The sequence below is a fragment of the Panthera leo genome, chromosome D3 (genome assembly GCF_018350215.1).
Source record: "Panthera leo isolate Ple1 chromosome D3, P.leo_Ple1_pat1.1, whole genome shotgun sequence".
Taxonomy (NCBI): Eukaryota; Metazoa; Chordata; class Mammalia; order Carnivora; family Felidae; genus Panthera; species Panthera leo.
Window position 1 is genome coordinate 22331028 of NC_056690.1, and position 18891 is coordinate 22349918.

General features: G+C 49.4%; 1 protein-coding gene across 1 annotated transcript; it reads right to left on the minus strand.

Moving 5' to 3' along the window:
• Positions 1 to 11136: 11136 nt before the first annotated feature.
• SLC35E4 (solute carrier family 35 member E4) lies at positions 11137 to 17590 on the minus strand. Its single transcript, XM_042909529.1, has 2 exons — positions 16305 to 17590; positions 11137 to 12083 (listed from the first exon to the last, which is right to left on the minus strand). The coding sequence occupies exons 1-2, from the start codon at positions 16921 to 16923 to the stop codon at positions 11650 to 11652; spliced, it is 1053 nt and encodes a 350-aa protein (XP_042765463.1). The 5' UTR covers positions 16924 to 17590; the 3' UTR covers positions 11137 to 11649.
• Between the last annotated feature and the right edge of the window lie 1301 nt (positions 17591 to 18891).

Consider the following 18891-nt stretch of genomic DNA (forward strand, 5'->3'; position numbering starts at 1 on the left):
GGGGGAATTGTAAAAAAAAAAAAATTTTTTTAATGTTGGTTTCCAATTGTTCATTGTTGGTACCATATAGAAATACAATTGATTTCTGTGTGTTGACCTTGTATCCTATGACTTTTCTAAGAACATTTTTGTAGATTCCTTGGCAATCTGCATGTAGACAATCATGTAATATTCAAACAGAAATAGTTTTATTTCTTCCTTTCCAATCTGAATGTCTTTATTACTACACTGGCTACAACTTCCAGTATGATGATGAATATGGGATGAAAATAGATATTCTTGCTTTGTTTCTGATCTTAGAAAATGTTCAATCTTTTACCACTAATTATGATGTTAACTATATGTTTTTGTAGTTAAGGAAACCCTTTATTAAGGTCAGGAAGTTAGGGATGAGTAGGAAAGTATTTTCTCTTCTTCTATTTACTGAAAGAGATGTATGAATTGGTGTTATTTCTTTAAATGTTTGATAGAATTCACCAGGGAAACTGTCTGGACCTAGAGATGTCTTTTTCAGAAGTATTTAACAATGAATTCAATTCTTTTAATAGTTAGAAGGTTGTTCAAGTTATCTCATCTTGGGTGAGTTTTGGTAGTTTGAGTTTGGTGAGTTTTGAATTTTGAGGAATAGCTCCATTTCATTGAAATTGTCAAATCTATGGATGTAGACTTATGTGTGGTATTCCTTATTAGCTTTATTATCTGCAGGGTCCACAGAGATATCACCTTTTCATTCTTTGTGCTGATAATTTGTCTTCTCTCTTTATTTCTTTATTAGTCTGGCTACAGGTTTATCAACTTTCAAAGTCTTTTTAAAGAACCACCTAAAAAGAACTTTTTAAAGTTTTAAAGAACTTTTTAAAGTCTAATTTAAAGGGGCACCTGGGTGGCTTAGCCGGTTAAGCGTCCGACTTCAGCTCAGGTCATGATCTTGAAATCTGTGAGTTCGAACCTGTGTTGGGCTCTGTGCTGACAGCTTAGAGTCTGGAGCCTGCTTTGGATTCTGTGTCTCCCTTTCTCTCTCTCCCCCTTCTTCGCTCGTTCTCTTTCTCTCTCTCTCTCTGTCTCAAAAGTAAATAAACATTAAAAGAAATAAAGAACTACCTATCTTGTTTTTTATTTTCTCTATTGTTCTTCCCTTTTCTACTTCTTTTTTTTTTTTTTTATTTACATTTACTTATTTATTTTTGAGAGACAGAGAGAGACAGAGCATAAGCGAGGGATGGGCAGAGAGAGAAGGAGACACAGAATCTGAAGCAGGCGCCAGGCTCCGAGCTGTCAGCACAGAGCCGGACGTGGGGCTTGAACTCACAAACCACGAGATCATGACCTGAGCTGAAGTCAGATGCTCAACCAACTGAGTCACCCAGGTGCCCCAATCCCCTTTTCTATTTCTTGATTTCTGTTCTTTATTATTTCTACAATTCTGCTTGTGTCAAATTTATTTTGTTCTTTTTTCTAATTTCATGAAGTAGAAACTTAGATTATTGATTTCAGACCTGCATCCCGTAAATTTTAATATGCTGCATTTTCATTTTGTTCATTTCAGAATATTTTCTAATTTCTCTTGAAATGTCCTCCTTTACCCATGTATTATTTAGAAGTGTATAGTTTTAATTTGTAAGTATTTGAAAATTTTACAACCATCTCTCTGTTATTGGTTTCTATTTAATTCCATCATGATGAAACATCATAAGAGGACATCATAAGTCGTATGCTTTCATTTCTTTTAAATTTGTCGGGGCTCCTGCGTGGCTCAGTGGGTTAAGTGTCCAACTTCGGCTCAGTTCATGATCTCTCAGTCTGTGAGTTCAAGCCCCACATTGGGCTCTGTGCTGACAGCTCAGAGCCTGGAGCCTGTTTCCGATTCTGTCTCCCTCTTGCTCTCTGCCCCTCCCCCGCTCATGCTCTGTCGCTCTTGCTTTCAAAACTAAATTTTAAAAAAACATAAACTTTTTTTTAATTTGTCAATGTTTACTTTATCATGTAAGATGTGGTCTATCATGGTGAATGCTTTATGTGCACTTGAGGAAAAAAGAAGGTTATTTTCGATAGAGTGGTCAATAAATGTAAATTTATTGATTGAAATTTATTGATTGATGGTGATGGTGGTGTCAGTTCTTTTACACTCATCCTGATTTTGTTTACTTATTCTACTGATTACCGAGAAAAGAGTGTTGAGATATTTATCTGAAGTTGTAGATTTGTCTACACCTCCTTTCAATTCTATTAATTTTTGTTTCATGTATTTTGAAGCTTTGTTGTTAGGTACATACATATTTAGGATTGTTATGTCTTCATGGTGAATTGACCCTTTTTCAATATGCAATGTCTCTTTATCCTTCTTAATTTTTTGAAGTCTACTTTGTCTGATATTAATATAGCCACTCCAGCTTTGTTTTGAGTAGTATTTGCATACTTTTACATCTTTTTACTTTGAACCTACTATATCATTATATTGAAAATGGGTTTTTTTGAGACACAATATGGTTGCGTTTTGTTTTTACACATCCAATAGGTCTTTAAATTGGTGTGTTTAGACCAAAATTATCAATATTTGGATTTAGGTCTACCATTTTGTTTTCCATTTGCCCTCTTTTCTATTTGTTTCCCTTTTCCTGCTCTCTTTTGGATTATTGAATACTTTTAAAGTATTCCATTTTAATTTTATATAGTTTTCTTAGAGGTTACACTAGAGAATATACATACTTGACTTTTCAGAATCTATTTAGAATTAATATCTTAATCACTTCCCTTTGATGTTCAGTGGATAATGTATTAGTTTTCTCTTGCTGCTGGAACAAATTGCCACAAACTCAGTGGCTTAAAACAATACCTATCAATATTTCACAATTTCTGTAGGTCAGAAGTCTCGTTGGGCTTGACTGAATCCTTTGCGTAGGGTCTCACAAGGCCAAAATCAAGATATTTCATAAGGCTGAAGTTACATGCATTTTTTTGTTGTTGTTTTGTTTTGTCTTGTTTTTTACTGGAGGCACTGAGGAAGGATTCTGCTTCCAAGTTTATTGAAGTTGTTGACCGAATTCAGTTTCTTGTAGTTGTAGCACAAAAGACCCATTTCCTTACTAACTGTCAGGTGGGGGCTGGTCTTTTCTCCTGGAAGCTGCCCACATTCCTTCAAAGGCTTTCCAGCAGGTTGAGTCCCTCTCACACTTTGAATACTGTGACTTTTCCCTCTGTTGCATCACTCTAAATCTGGCCAGAGAAAATTCTCTGCTTTTAAGGATTCATGTGATTAGATTAGGCCTGCCCAACATTCCAGATAATATTCATATTATTTTTAATGTTTTCATTTATTTTTTATTTTTGAGAGAGAGAGAGAGAGAGAGTATGAGTGAAGGAGAGGGGGCAGAGAGAGAGGGAGACACAGAATCCAAAGCAAGCTCCAGGCTCTAAGCGGTAAGCACAGAGCCCGACACAGGGCTTGAATTTGTGAACCTCGGGATTATGACCTGAGCCGAACTCAGAAGCTTAACCGACTGGGCCAGCCAGGCACCCCCGGTAATCCTCATTTTAAAGTCCATAAGCTCAATTAGATCTAAATGTTCCTTTTGGCATATAAAGTAACATTCACTGTTTCCAGAAAATTGGGCAGGACATCTTTGAGAGGGGTGGGCATTTCACCCACCACGGTTAATTTCTATTGATCTATCTTCAAGTTTACAGACTTTCCTCTATCATCTCCATTCTGCTGCTAAGGCCATCCACTATATTTTCTAATTTTGATGAATATAATTTCTTAGTTTAAAACTTTCTATTTAGTTTTTTTCTATAGCTTCTATTTTTCTGCTAAGTTTTTTCATTTCTAAAGTCTTTTTCCAATAATTCCGTCCAGGTCATCTCAGTGTTCAGACTTTCTTCGTTCTTTCTACATAGAGTAATTTTGGATTGTATCCTGAACATTTTGAATACTATGTTATGAGGCTGTAGGTCTTAGTTAAATCCTATGGAAAATGGTGAGTTTTTGTTTTAAGAGGCAGTTGCCCCATTGAGGTTCAGTTCTGATCTGCCTCCTATGGACTGTTAAAAACAACACTACAAACACAAAGCACAAAATGGAGTCATTTATGCTGAGCCCCATGTCACCAAACTGAGACTTTATTTAATTACAGTTTTGGCTCTACCAAAAATGGAATATTAAACCAGTCAATCAGAAGTTGCCTGATCAGTACTAGTTAGGTAATCTGCCTGATAAATCCCTGCCATCCCCTAAAGAAAAATTACCTTGCAATAACCTACCCACTGTTTTGCCTAAAATAACTTTCTTGTACCTGCTCCTTTCTGTTTAAAAATGTCTTTCATTTTGTACAATTCCTTGGAGCTCCTTTCTTTCTGCTAGATTGGATGCTGCCAGATTCATGAATTGTCGAATAAAGCCAGTAAGATCTTTAAAATCTACTCATTTGAAGTTTGTGTTTTAAAAGAGCCATTGTTCCAACGTCATTTCAATTTTCAAAACTTTTGCAATGTAGTTTAGATCTGTCCTAAGTTTGTGCCACTCAGGGGCCAGTCTGAAATCTGGGTAGTCTACCTAGTTTAGTTCTGGAAGTCATTGGAATACTGTTTAGAGTCAGATCCATGCATGGAGCCTACCAGTTCATATGGAACTTTATGGGATCTATTTCTCAAGCTCTCTCTTCTCCACGATCTCTGCCACACTTACGAGTTTTCAAGACCACCCATTCCCTGTTCCTCCAGCTAGAAATCAGGGCCTTTTGGTCTGCCTGCTCTGCAGCATACATTCTGTGACTGGGTCTGCTCTGGGGCCAAGCAACAGGATGAAGAGATAAAAGGTAATGAGAATTCCTCCCCCTGCCCCTCCCTTCCTCCCTCCATACACACTTTTCTTATGGCGACAGTTCTTTTGGTCAGAGAGCAGGATTCCCCTCAGAGTTTGGTGTGCTTTCCCAGCTGCCACTGCCACTGCTGCTGCCCTGAGTTCTAACTTAAGTATGAGGCTTGCCTGGGGATAGGGCAAAAGAAGAGAAAAGTCGGGGTTGGGGGGGAGGATTTCCCTTACTTTGTCCTAAAGGGGCCCTCCTTTCTACTCCTCAGACCAGGAAGATGGCTTCTCTTGGACTGTTTTCTTCCACATCCAGTGCACAGGTCCAGGAGTCACGCTGCCTCTGAGACCAGGCCAGGAGATACAGGAACAAAAAACAAAACAGGAAGCTCACCGCCAGATTGTTAATACTTCAAGATCTGATTCCCTTTCCCAAACCACCTGCTACACTTTCATTTTCAGAGTCCTCAGAGAGCTGCTCCATTCTGTCCAGTGTTTTTAGTTGCATTTGGGGGAAGGACAGATGATGCTTACTCTATCTTACTCAGAACTGGAACCCTAAGAAATTTATTTTTAAAAATATGTGCCCATTTGCAGAAAAAGGAAAACAAATATAGTCCACCTACAATACTATCTTCAGGCAATAACGAAGTCAGCATTTTAGTGTACTGGTATATTTCCTTCTATGCATTTTTTTTGTAGTTGGAGAAATATAATTTTGGATCTTCCTTTTGAAAATAATCTTTTTAATTTTCAGAATTGGTTGTGGTAGGACCAGGATTTCACATCCTAAGTGGAGGAGGTTGAGATCAAGGGCTCTTGGGAGGGTTCAAGTCCTTTTCCCAAAAAGTTCGCTTCATTCCTTCAGACTCAGGAGAGTAGCCCTTTACTCAAACAACATAGGAAAAGTAGGTCATGTTGGAGCTTTGACATAGTCCTGTAATAGGAGACAATGAAGTGATCCTCACAGCCCAACATCCTGGCCTGGAGCAGGGATTCCAGGTCTCTGTGAGACTTTATGAACCTTTAACTTTCCCACTTTATTTTTTTTTAAGCTTATTTATTTATTTTGAGAGAGACAGGGACTGTGAGAGTGGGGGAGGGGCAGAGAGAGAGGGAGAGAGAGAGAGAATCCCAAGCAGGCTCTACACTGCCAGCACAGAGCCTGATTCAGGGCTCAAACTCATGAACCTGTAAAATGATGACCTGAGCCAAAACCAAGAGTTAGACACTTAGCAAACTGAGCCACCCAGGTGCCCCTAACTTTCCCACCTTAAAAGTCCAGAATTACTTTCTTTCTTTATGATGAATTAAAGAATTAATGTGGTTTAAGAAGTTTCTGTGAAATTCATAATACCCTGTCAGATAAATAGTGACATGATAGTGGCCCTGGTGATTTCCCTGAACAACATGTGTTAAGATGGTGATCCTATTACAAACCCCAAGGACAGTTAGCTCTCGACCCTGAAGCACACAACCCTGCTTACCTATCTCTGGGATGTTACATCCAAATGCCCTAAGAATCCTTCAAACTCCACCTCTGGATTTAGGATCTATATCACGTAACAAGCTTGAAAGAGAATCAAAAGATGGATTTTCATCCTGCTTTGTGAGTTCAGGCAGACCCTGGAATTTTTCTGGAATTCTGCCCGCTCTGTAAAATGTGAGTGACAATGGCATCTATGGTGATTCTAAGAATGTGTCCCACAGACCTCCAATAACAGAAAGAAAAACTGACCAAGGGCAGGGTGAAATCCATCACCATGTTTATGCTGAGGCTTGATTTCCCTCAAACTCCTTCTAGCCAGTTCCTGAGTACAGCAGGGATGTACTCAGTAAGGCAGACCGGGTCCTAGGAGACGTGGGACTCTTCTGGTTGGCTTCTTTGGCTCAAGGACTCTGATGGCCCTGCCGAACCTTCCTTAGACTGCAGCATGGTCAGGAACGTTTCTGCCCAACCATGCTCCCCTCTCTCCTCCACTCAGAGTCTGATTTAAATCATGATCTGACAACTCTCCCAGCCTCCCCAGCTTCCTTCCCATTTTCTCTCACAAACATTTGCCCTCATAAAACCCTTGTACTTTTCATTCCACCTTGGTGTCTCCTTCTCAGAGGACCCAGAGTAATACACCATCCTACCCACCTCTCAGAGTTTCCAAGAGACACCCAAAAGCAGAAAGCTCTCAACACATGTAACAGCCTCTTGCCACAAATCTTTTTAGACTTTCCCTTGACAAAACATTTGTAATTCTTTCCCCCTGAAGACAAAAATGTTTTGTTGACTGAGCTGGGGGATACCTGGCTGGTAGCTTCTATGACAGACACTCCCTGTCAACCTGGGCCAGACCCTGCATACCTCCATAACTTCACACCCTGGCTCTGTTCTCAGAGCACAGTGGGGAGCAGGATATGGCAGAATCCAAAAACTTAGGAGGTGAAATCCTAGCCCTGCTGTTCATTCTTTGCATAAGATTTTTGCTATGGTCTGAATATTTGTGTCCGCACCCCCCACTCAATTCATATGTTGAAAACTTAATGCCCAAGATGATGGTATTAGGAGGCAGGGTCTTTGGGAGGTGTTGGGGTCATGAGAGTGTACCCATCATAAATGAGATTAGTGCCCTTATAAAAGAGGCCCTAGAGAGCCAGCTAGCCCCATCTGCCTTGTAAGGATACAACAAAGTGACCCAGAAAGAGGCCCCTCACCGACCATGCTGGCACCCAGGTCTCAGACCTCCAGTCTCCAAAACTCTAAGAAATTTCTGTTGTTTATTTCTTACAGTTTTGGAGCCTGTGGAATTTTGTTATAGCAGCCTGAACAGACTAAGATAATCATCTTGGTTCTTCCTCCTCTTTGGGCTTTAGTTTCCTCACATATTTGACAAGGACTGAATTAGATCTGTGGTTTTCAAACAGGGTTCCTGGGAAATTTAGCAGCAATGCCTCAGGGGTAAGAGGTTTCCTGGTTCATCTAAGGCCACTCAGCTTTCATTTGCTCTCCAACTCCAGCATAGTATGCAGGGACAAGTGTTCTTCCACCAAAGAAAGTTTATGTACAAAGAGAAATGGCCTAGTCCAGGCAGCAGGTGCTGCTGGGCCAGAATCTACCCAGTTGGGATGCTTGGCAGTGCTTAGAGAAGGAAGGAGGGGCACATGAGGGTTGTGGCTGTCAGGAGCAGGCAGTAGGAGGTCTAGATACTGGAAGGTTCCATCAGGCACCAGGAGCAGATCTGGCCTCATATAATTGGAAGAAATCAGAGGGAGGGAGCTTGGAGATATCAGAGCATCCAGGGCTTCAAATAGACCAAGGAGTCTGCAAGTGGGGAGCAGAGAAAGCAGCCTCCAGCCCTCATTGAGCAAACATTTGCCAAGTGACCATGGTGGGCAGGATCATATAGTATTTTATCAGGGAGGATGCAGAGGTATGGTTGACAAGATCCACCTGGAGCAGGAGGCTCCCAGACTAATTCCCCATGGCCCCAAGCTGTGTCCTCCTCAATCACTCACTCAGCCAACATTCACTAATGTGGTAGCCAGCCTGAGATGACCTCAAAGATCCTCTACTCTTGGCATTCATGCCCTAATGGTAGTCAAGGTGGGAGGGCCCATACTGAATGGAGTTGACCTAAGCTAGCAGAGAAATAACAGTATTAGAATTAAATAATAAATGAAGTATTAGAGAAATGAGTGTGACTTTTGAGATTGAGTCAAGAAGGACATTGTGGCTTTTTGCTCTCTTTATCACTCACTCTGATGGAAACCAACTACCATGTCATGAGGACACTCAAGATGCCTTGTGGAGAGGCCCATGTGGCAAGGAACTGAGGCCTCCAGCAGCCATGTGAATGACCCATCTTGGAAGTGGACCCTCCAGCCCCAGCCAAACTTGCATATGACCACAGCCCTGGCCGATATCCAGAATTATTCCACTAAGCCACTGCCAAATACCTGACGCACAGAAACTGTGAAATAATTCATATGTGCTGCTTTAAGCCATAATGTCTAGGGATAATTTGTTACCCCAAACGTATACAATTTATGGTACTCTGTGCTGTGCCCAAAACACTGTTCTCGTTGTCATCTGAACCACTACAATACCTCTTCCCTGGTCTTTCTACCTCCTGTCAATTTCCCCTCCACATAGGATCCAGACTGTACTAAAAGGCCATTATCAGGACATGCTTATTGAACATCATGGCTCTTACCTGCTCAAAACCTCTCATGGCTCTCCATCACATTTTGTGTTATTTCCAGGACGTATTGGCAACTGAGCAGGAGCAGTGAGATGGTGGAGTTTCTGGCATCCCAGAGCTGATTTTGGAGCAGAGCAGGAGAAGAGTCCTTGTTTGCACTGGCCCCCTGGAATGACAATCCAAGGGCCCCCTGGGGAGGCCGGGAGGGGCCTCCTGGCAGCTGGGGCTAAGACAAGGCAGCAGCTTTGTTCTGAATCCACAATGGCAGGATGCCCAGCACAGACCCAGCTTCCCTGGCTTCCTCCAAAGCAGGGCAAGGGGGCGGGAGCTAGGGCATCCACCCCGCTGTGCTCCAAAAGCACTCTCTGGGGGCTCTCAGTGTGCAGTGGAAGGCTGGGTGGGAGGGGGATGGCTAGTGTGAAAAGCCTTGGGAAGGAACTGTGAATTGTCTGTGTGAGTTAGTCTGCTAACATTTCTTAAGGCCTATTAAGTTTCAGGCACTATTGCTAAGCACTTCCTACACATTAGCCCACTGCAGCCTCCTGGAGCTAGACAGGGTTGGGTTCTACTGCTGCCCCCACTTAACACACAGAGGCACAGGCGAAGGCCTTTTTCCCGGGTCACGCAGCTTAGACACACCAGGGCTGGGGTTTGAACCCAAGTCTGACCCCTAGTATTCTCTTCCACCTACTCTATCCATGCCAGGTATTGGTACTGGGGAGACAGCCGTGAGCAGGACAGCTGTCTTGGCCCTCCCAGAGCCCCTCCTGGTGGAGAAGAGAGGTGATAAACTAGTTCTGAGAGTGGGATGTGCTCAACGCCCCACCTGAAGTACAGGGAGCTGGGCTGACCTTTAGCTGTGGCTCTCAACTCAGCTTGGCATGGGGCAGGGCAGCAGTGCAGTTAGGAAAGAGTTTCCCAAGGAAGGGGACATCTGTTCTCCTGGGTACAGACATTGAGGCGTGGAGAGGCAGAGTGACTTGCCCGGGGCAATCATCTAGTAAGAAGCAGAGCCTAGAGGGGCAGGGGCCCTTGGTGGGGATCACCTCCCACTAAGCCTTTCCTACCAGTTATTCTGGCAATCCTCACTACCCACTCCTAATGAAATGACTCTGTGATGCCAAGAGAGACCAAAACAGGTCACACTATGAGAAAGGGTTTTCTGATGGGGGTGGGGGGGGGGGTGTGCTTTAAACATGACCTTGAGGGAATCTTCTCAATGCGGGATGGTCCTGAGTCTGGTGACAAGCCAGCCCCCTGCCAAGCACAGCTCCAATTCCCCCCTGCCCTATCCCCACAACCACCAAGGGCTGGCTTTGATCTGCCGGGTTTGGAGATGGGGGTGGGATAGGCTCACTCTTCAGCCAAGCATTCCATGAGGACCCAGGAGCCAGGGCAAGGGTGCTACAGGGAGGATCTTGCTATGGCTGTGGGCCCTCTTGAATGGGGGAAGGGTCCTGGGTACCAGTGAGGTTCTGCCGAACCAAAGATATCTAATCTGTCCTCTCTGGCCAAGCCTCAGAGCGGAGGCTGGAAATGCCCAGGCTGCACAGGGACTGGGCTGGGCCAGTGGCATCTCTGAGTCACAGGCAGGGTGGGTAGTGAGTGACTCAGCCTGGGCCCACTTCCCCTCCACAAGGCCAGCAGGGTGGAGGCCAGGGCCAGGAAACCCTGTGCCTGTCCTTCCCAGGCCAGGTGCCTGAAGGAAGTCAGTGAGGATGGAAGGTAGAGCCCAAGGAGAGGAGAAGTGAGACAGGAGCCTGGTGAGGCCACAGGGGCCAGACCCCGGGGATCTTATGGTCTGGGGCAGGAAGTTCTGACTTTGTCGCAGAAGCAGTATAGAGCCCCAGAAGGTGTGTGTTTTAGAAAGATCCCTCTGGGGCTATGTGGAAGGTGGAGTGGAGGTGCCAGAGCAGAGCAGGGAGGAAGCTACTGCCACCATCCAGAATATGAGCAATGGTGGCCTGGCCAGTGGAGGGACTTTAGAGAAGGGGGCTAGGTTGGGGACCCAGACAGGCTATGACAGGTGAGGAAGGATGTCCCCGTTTCTGGGTGGGTGGCTGGTCGCCAGGAGGCCCAGAGCTCTCCCTGTATTTCCTTGGCTGTAACCCTGAGCAATGACACAGGTATACAAGCAAAAATAGTTTATTTAAGGATGGAAGACCCAAAATTGGGGGGCCCAGGGGTGAGGCTACAGCAGCTGCCTGGAATTGGCATAGATGACCCCAATCCCCAGGGGATCCCAGCAACAAAGAAGCCCTTCCCTGGGCCTCCTAGCTGCCTCCCCCACTTCCTGGAGGAAGGATTGTGCAATCGCCAAGAATCATCATCGTCGTCATCAGAACGTGGTGAGGTTTTCCAAATTTTTGGAGTAGTAGTTGATGCTAATCATAATAATCAGTCCGACAAGCACAGTGACTGTGCCAGGTCTGGACCCACCATCCAGTGGTGAGTGAGGTCTGTGATGAGAGGCAGGCAGGGACAGGAGGTGGGTGTCTGGGAATCCCCATGCCAGCTTCCAAGGTGGCCTTTCCAGAAGGCCCCTCTCTCTCCCATGGCCCCAGTAGCTGCCTGCTCTCCACTTTTCCCATGGCCACTGGCCGAGGTTGGATTCAGGCTGGGGCTGTTCCAGGAGCCCACATATTCCCCTAGATGTCATAGACCCTTGCCAGTCTGGTCCCTCCGCCAGAGGCCACGGCGGGCAGCCCAGGAGGCCACGAACTCGCAATTGTGGTAAAGGAACATTCCTGAAAGGGTGAGTGCAATGCCCACATAGCTGAGGGCGCTGAGGCGGCTGCCAAACAGGAGCCGGGACAGGATGAGGTTGCCCACGACAGTGAGGTTGCCCAGGACATGGACGGTGAGGGCAGAGGTGAGAGCCAGCAGGGAGAAGCTGGCCAAGTTGTAGAGCACGGACAGGAGGCAGCTGATCAGGATGCAGGCCCAGAGGTGGGAGTTGGTGGGAGCAGGCGGCGGTGCCACACCAGCCTCCAGCACCAGGGCCGCGCCCGCCAGCAGGCAGAAGCTGGGCAGCGAGGTGGCATACAGCAGGGTCACCGCGTCCAGCCTCTCCTCCTGCAGTAGGGCACCTGCAACCAGGACAGCAGCCATCAGCAATCGGAGGCAGACAACCCCCACTTGGCTAATCCGGCATGGCCTCCGGGGCCCATCACTCTGGAAGCCTGCCTCAATCCAATCCCTCGGGCAGAATCAGTGGCTCCTGCTCCGTAACATGACGGACAAGAACCCAGTCACACCACCTGGGTTGTGACCTGTATCCACTCCTTACCAGCTGTGACCTCGTACTTAACCTCTGTATCACCTGCAAAGTTCGGTGATAACCACACCTAATACGCAGCATTGTTGTAAAGATTAAAATAGATAACATTTATAAAGCCTTTGTAAGGTAAATGCTCAGTAAATGTAAAAAGATATGATCAATAAACATGAAGCATGGCTCTAAAAAAAATCTTCAGGGGCTCCGCAGCCCCTGGAGAAAAACATCCGAGGTTCTTAACCTGCTCAGAAGGTCCTGTGCCAAGGGACGCCGACCCACCTTTCTTGGCCTTAGTCCTTACCACACCCACTACCCCACACCACAGCTCCCACCACCAAAGCAGGGACAGACCAGTAGAAGGTCCCAGCTCCGCCACTGACTAGCCAAAAAAAAAAAAAAAAAAAAAAGGAGTGTTACAATAATGAATTGTTTGAGTCAAATGGTGGGTTCATTCATTGCTTCATTCACTTATGACCCCTGGGATGACTAAGAACAACAAGAAAGTCATTGTTTGCACTTGGCTGTCACTCACTGTTTATAACTGATCACTAAGGCTTGTCAAGATGAATCCAGGCCTAAGAGGAAACCTTTTAGTTTTGCAGAGGAGAGGATCCTACCAGCTTGCATACGTGTGATCGTCTGCCTGCGTGTGTGTCTGTGTGTGCACATATGTGTTATTGCCCAGCTGGTTCGCAAAGGAAGCAGTGCCCATCACCAAAGTCAGACACTGCTTCGGTGAAATGATAGTATTTGCATGGGCAATGATGTTTTGGGGCCTCCTCCAAGCTTTAGTGGAGAGAGATGAGTAATTGATGGAGGCCCCCCTCCCAGGGCTCTTGGAGCCTCTGTGCATTTTCTGACACACGGTTTCCAAAGAGCTACAGGGGTGCTTACTCATAGGCTAGAAGAGGAAAACTGTATTTCTCTCTCTCGATTTCATTTTGATGTTTTGGCTTTGTTCTCTAGGCAACAGTTCCTCCAGCGTTTCTAGAAATGAACAGATAATTGAAATGTCTCCTGCTCATTCACTCCAAATTTAGCACCATTACAAGCAGTGTGTGGCTTGTACGTTTAAGGTCCAATCGTTGGAAGGTGTTTAGGGTTTCAGGTGAACTTCACCTCTGTGAGGCAGCCAGGGAGGAAAGTCCTAACCTCCCCCCACCATCCCCAGCCCCTTGTGCCTATTCTACATCCCACCCAGCCCTCTGCCTCCCTTCCCTGCAGCCCAGGGGAAAAAGCAGTGATCCTCCACCACAGGCCACTCACCCCACCCAAGCCCCCCCAAATGCCAGCCTCTCATCCTGCCTCCTTGATGACCCCTCCCCTGTTAGCCCCACCAAACCCTCTATCTCGACCTCTCCTTCTCTAAAGGCATTTTTGTTTCAGCATCTGAACATACCCAGGCTTCTGCCACATTCAGACAAACATGTCCTCTAGACCCTCTGTTCCACTGCCTGCTGGCTTATCCCATTTTTGTTCCTTCACTTGTTGTGTGACATCACACAAGTCACTCTGTGTCTCGTCTCCTCATGTGTGCCTGGGGAAGGTGACAACAGCCCCCTCACTGGAGTGTGTGAGATGCTGAGCTTAGGGACTGGTGCCCAGCAGCAACTGCTCACTATGACAGCTGTCATGATCCCCCACAGAGCTCCTGCTGGCTGACACCTGTGCCCTGGCAAGGTCTGCTTCCCACTCCCAGAATGCCCTCCTGCATAGAGTTGGGCACAGTGGGGGCACATAGTGAGGGCTCAGCAAGTGTTCACTACTACTATGATCTTATTTTTATCATCATTGCATGCCTCCTCCCCCAGGTAGCCTCCCCTGGTCTCCCCAGGAGGAAGAAACCGCCCCTGACCACACCTGTGCCCACCTTGGCTCTAGAACTTTTCTCTTGCCATAGTAATCTGTTTCTGAGTGCATCTCCCCACCAGCCGGAGAGCTCAGGCAGGGATCAGGTCAGGTTGCTCTCTGATGCAGGTGGGTACAGCTAAAAGCAAGTTCAGCAAGCTGCCCCCCCACTTTCCAGTCTTTTTGTGAGTGTAGACCCCCTGGGCCTGCAACTGGCCCAGGTCGGAAGGAAGCTACTGGCCCTGCCTGTGGCTGCCTGGATGCTCCTCTTCCTGGACTTTCATGCCTACTGCCATGGAGTCTGCTCTCAGGAAAGGAGCTGATATCTGTCATTTACACTCTAGTCTGAATCTGGAACCCCTGGAAGTAGACACCTCCTCTTGTCCAAAACCCAACTCATTTCCTGGCTCCAGTCTGTTTCTCCCCATCCCACCTCTGTTGGTGAGGCCTCCTGCCTCCCAAGCGCCCTCCTTAACACTCTAGGCCATGTAGCCTAACCAGCCTGCCAATTATTCTGTCAGAGCCATTACAACACCACCACCTAAGGAGTACTTGCCCTGTTCCAGGCCTCAGGCCAGGTGTTGGGGACAAGGAGATGCCCAAAACCAGTCCATGCCCACTCAGAGCTCCTGTCTGGGGGGACACAGACAGGTAACCAAGTGGGTACAATACAGGACATTCAGAGTTGTGATAGGGGAAGTAGAAGGTGCTGTGGGAGCCTGGAGGAAGCACCCAACCAAGCCACCTCGAGGGCCAGGCAGTTGACACTTGAGAGAGAAGGCTGGCAGCAGCCAAGAAGCAGCCCAATGCCAGGCACCTGCTGTTCCGTGCCCGTGTGCCTGTGGCCTGGGCGAGAAGCACTGGCCTCAGCAGGCATGGCATGGGCCTGGAAGCTGGGGTCTTCCCAGGTAAGGTGGGGGGGCAAGAGGTCAGGTTTCCCATTGCGACTCCTGCCCAGAGCTCAGGCCCGAGCTTAGTCACCAGCTCTCATGTAACTGGGAGGGCAAAAATAGAACTGAGCTTTGGCCATGCCTCAGGGCCAGTATGGGGACAAGGCCTCTGAGTGCTGGCTCTGAAGATGCCAGGGCAGGGGCTGAGCTCTAACTTCAACTTTCTCTTGCCTTCAGGCTGCCCCAAACCCCAGCCTAGCACCCTTGGAGCCCCCTCTTCCTTCTCCCAGGCTTGGGTCACAGATCTCAGAGCTGGAAGGGAGAGAGAGCAAGAGACCCCTGGGACTCCCAACAACTCCAACCCTCCTCCACTGAACAGATAAGGAGACTGAAGCCCAGATAAGACCCAGATCTGCTGAAGGCTGACCAACAAGTATGAACAAGGGTGTGGCTAGAACCCAGGCCTCCTACCCCAAATGGGCACCTTGCCTTCCCCAGCCTCTCCCTTCAGTTGAGGAAGAGAGAGAGTGAGGACTGTGACTTGGATGCCCCTTGATAAGCCACAGGAAGGCGTCCTCCACCATCAGACACAGTGATTTGGCAGGGTCTAGGCCTGGAGCCTCCACTTCACCTTCTCCCAGAGCCCCCTGGCTCCTTTCCTCAGAGGTGAGGTGACCCGGGGCACCTCTAGGTCTCAGTTCCATGGGCTATAAAACAGGGATGAAGGTGGTGGTTGCCATGACAATTCAAGGTCAACACCCAGCATGGGGCCTGTTACACTGCAGCTCCCACTAAATATCACCTCACCTCCCAGATCCCGGCTCAAGGTCTTGCCCTCTTTCTCTCTCCCAGGCCCCCACTATCAGATTCCCCTCTGGGTCCACAGCCTTATACCACATCACTTGGACAGCATGGAGTCTGACTGCCTGGGTTCAGATCTTGTCTCTGCTGCTCACTGGCCACATGACCCAGGACAAGTCTCTCTACCTGTCAGTGGGAACAATACTGTGCCTCCCTTAATCAGGGCAGTATGGAGATCCAAAGAGATAAAGGGCTTGAAAAAACACGAGACACAGATCAACGGCAACTATTATTAAATATCAGTTGGGGTCTAGAGCCTAAGTTTGGGGCCTGGAATTCACTGAGCTGTTGGCCCTTTCTGAGTCTCAGTTTCTGCCTCTTCCAAAGTCATGAACCTCAGTTTCTTCATCTGGAAAATGGGATAACAGCCATGCCCCTCCCAGGATGACCCAGGCCACACAACCACCCCAGTCCCCACCTCCTCAACCACTCACTCTGCTGAATGGACTTGAGGCCACGGAGGCAGGTAGCAGCCAGCAGGAAGCCACAGCCAGCAGGAGGTGTCCGGAGCTCACCAGCCAAGCTGCAGGCAGCCCCCAGGCAGAGTGGGCCCATGGCAGCAAATTGTAGCGGGTGGTGACGACGGCCGAGCAGCAGCGCTGACAGGGCCAGTGTGATCAGTGGTGTAGTAGTGGTGGCCAGTTGTGCCAGATCTAGGGGCACAGCGCTCAGGCCCACGTTGCCACAGGCCATCGAGGTGCCGAAGGTGAAGCTAAGCAGCAGCACTTGGCGGCGGGTGCGGCTGGGCATGGGGCGCTGTGCTCCCCAGCGGCATGCCAATGCTGCTGCCAGCATGTGCAGTGCTGAGAGCAGGAGGGGCCGCCCGAAGCCATGCACAGTGAAGATCCACTTGTTGAGGCTCGACATGCTGGCTCCTGCCAGCAGCCACACCAGCGCTGCCACTGCCACCCTGACCCGGCCAGGCCGACCAAGGTCCTGGGGAGTGTCGGGGGGCCACTCGGGGGACCCAGCCGCCCGAGCACCACTGGCCACTGCCACTGCCTCCGCTGAGGTCATCCTGCCGTCATGGTGCTCCAGTGGGCAGCGACACATCCGTACCAGTGGGTCTGGGGCAGAAGGACAGCTCCCCAGTGACCAGCTCTGGGCCACCAGAGAGTCCCACTCTGGGCCAGGCCTGATCCCAAGTTCCTCGGGTCCTGGGCCCAGTCTCAGACAGGTTAAGGCACTGCTTCTTGTGCCAGGCCTGTGCCAGCCAAGGTCCAGGAGCTATGCTGTATTCCTGGCTCGGGCAGGACAGAACCCAGGTCGTAGCTGCTGGGATGCCAGGCTCTCTGGTGCTCCAACCTGGCCTAGTAAGCTGCAGGCACCTCTGCTCAGTCCTAGGTGAAGTCTCCACTCTTCTTCCCGCTTTTAAGCCCACTCCACAATTAGATGGAACCCTCGTTCCTTTTTCTCTTTGGTCCAGACCCCGCGACCTAATGCTTGTTCAGGCCGGGCCCAGGCCTGGCAGGGGCGATCCGGGCACACGCTCCCGGTGGTGCCCGGTGGTCGCGGCTCGCTCCCTCCGCCAGTGCGCCCAGGCCCTGCGGCTGGCTGACACACCGGCCCGCGCTCAGGCTGGTGCCAGGCGACGAGCTCGGCTCGGTTAGGCTGCGGCAAGGCCTGTATTTTAGCCGCGGCTCCGGCTCCAGCTCCTGGCGGCTCCGGCTCCCGGCGGCTCGGGCTGCGGCTGCGGCTCCGGCTCCGGCAGCACCTCCCGCCAGGCTTCAGCCCGAGCCGGCGCGGCGGGCGAGGCCCCGCGCCCTAGACCCCGCCTCCACCGCCGCCGCCCGCGCCCCACCCGGAAAGTTGGGGGGAGCCCCCAGCACCGCCCCTGGCCAGGCACCGCCCCCGGAGCCGGGAGGGCGGTCTCGCTCCGCCCCCACGCCGCCTGCTCACAGCCCCTCCTCCATCCTCCAAGAAGTCCTCCCCTCAGCCGAGCCCCCCAGCTGGAGTGTTCAGGCTGCCTGTTCCTTACTCCTCCCACCAGTGCGGGATCAGACCCCTTCACACCCAGCGCCAAGGCAAGCCCCCATAGAGACCAACACGAGGCGGGGACAATAGGGTGCCTTTCTGAGGGATCTCAATAAAATCCCCCAGCCTCACAGGAGACTGCACCTTCAAGGACCCCCACCCAGGAACCCCCATTCCAGGACCAGTCTCGGGGCCACACGATCTCTGGCTACAGTTACTCCGTGGGACCTCGGCATCCAGATGAGTTGGACCACCGGCCCCTTAGGCCCCTCCATAGCCCCTCCCTACTCTCAGCACCTCCTCCCTCTCCCAGCCCAGGGCCGGCCCCTTCTAGGCAGGCGCACGGAAACTGAATCACCAAGGCCACCGACATTTGTGGAAGCGGGGTGCCAGCCAGCATCTATCCCTAGCCAACAGCCCCTGTCCCGTCCCCTGGGCACTCAGAACTGACTCATAGCTGGACTTTCTGGGGTCCACCCTCTGCCCCCTAACAGGACAAAGAGCCCTGGGTGGGCTGGGAGCCAGAGCAGCAGCCACTAAGCCCTTGCCCCTGTTTCGGTCTCCGTTTTCCCATCTGAACAACGGATGCTCTCTGAGCTCAGAGTTGGGTAAACAACGCACCCCAGAACAGAACAAGCTGTTTCGGATTCCAGGCTCGACTCTGAGCTCTGAAGTGTGCGCCAAGAACCAAGGTGGAATGAATGCCTGGAGCAGGTAGGTGCCCACTGCCAACTGTGAGCCTCTTTCCTGACGTCCGGCTTCCTTTCCTGCGGAAGCTCCTGCCCACTGGAACACGCTCAACCTTGGCCTGCTGTCTGACAAGCAAGTCCTGATGACCGCAGCCTGTTCTGAGGAACAAGATCTCAAAGGGGAACCACTTAGCTCGGTCCGCTGCGCCCCGCCGTGGTCAGACCGCAGGATGACAGCAAGCGTCCCCCAAGCCCCATCACAATCACGGGGCAAGGATTAGTACCGTGTCCTCCCCCGACCCTTGTCCCCAGCTTCACTGGAGGCCTGCTGAATCATACGGTTTCTGGTGGGCCCAGG

Bases quoted from the DNA above. Each gene is read 5' to 3' on its own strand.
- SLC35E4 (XM_042909529.1), bottom strand. From the start codon at position 16,923: ATGTGTCGCTGCCCACTGGAGCACCATGACGGCAGGATGACCTCAGCG. The intron at 12,084-16,304 runs GTGAGTGGTTGA...TCCTGGTTGCAG, and splicing joins CCTCAAGTCCATTCAGCAGA to GTGCCCTACTGCAGGAGGAG.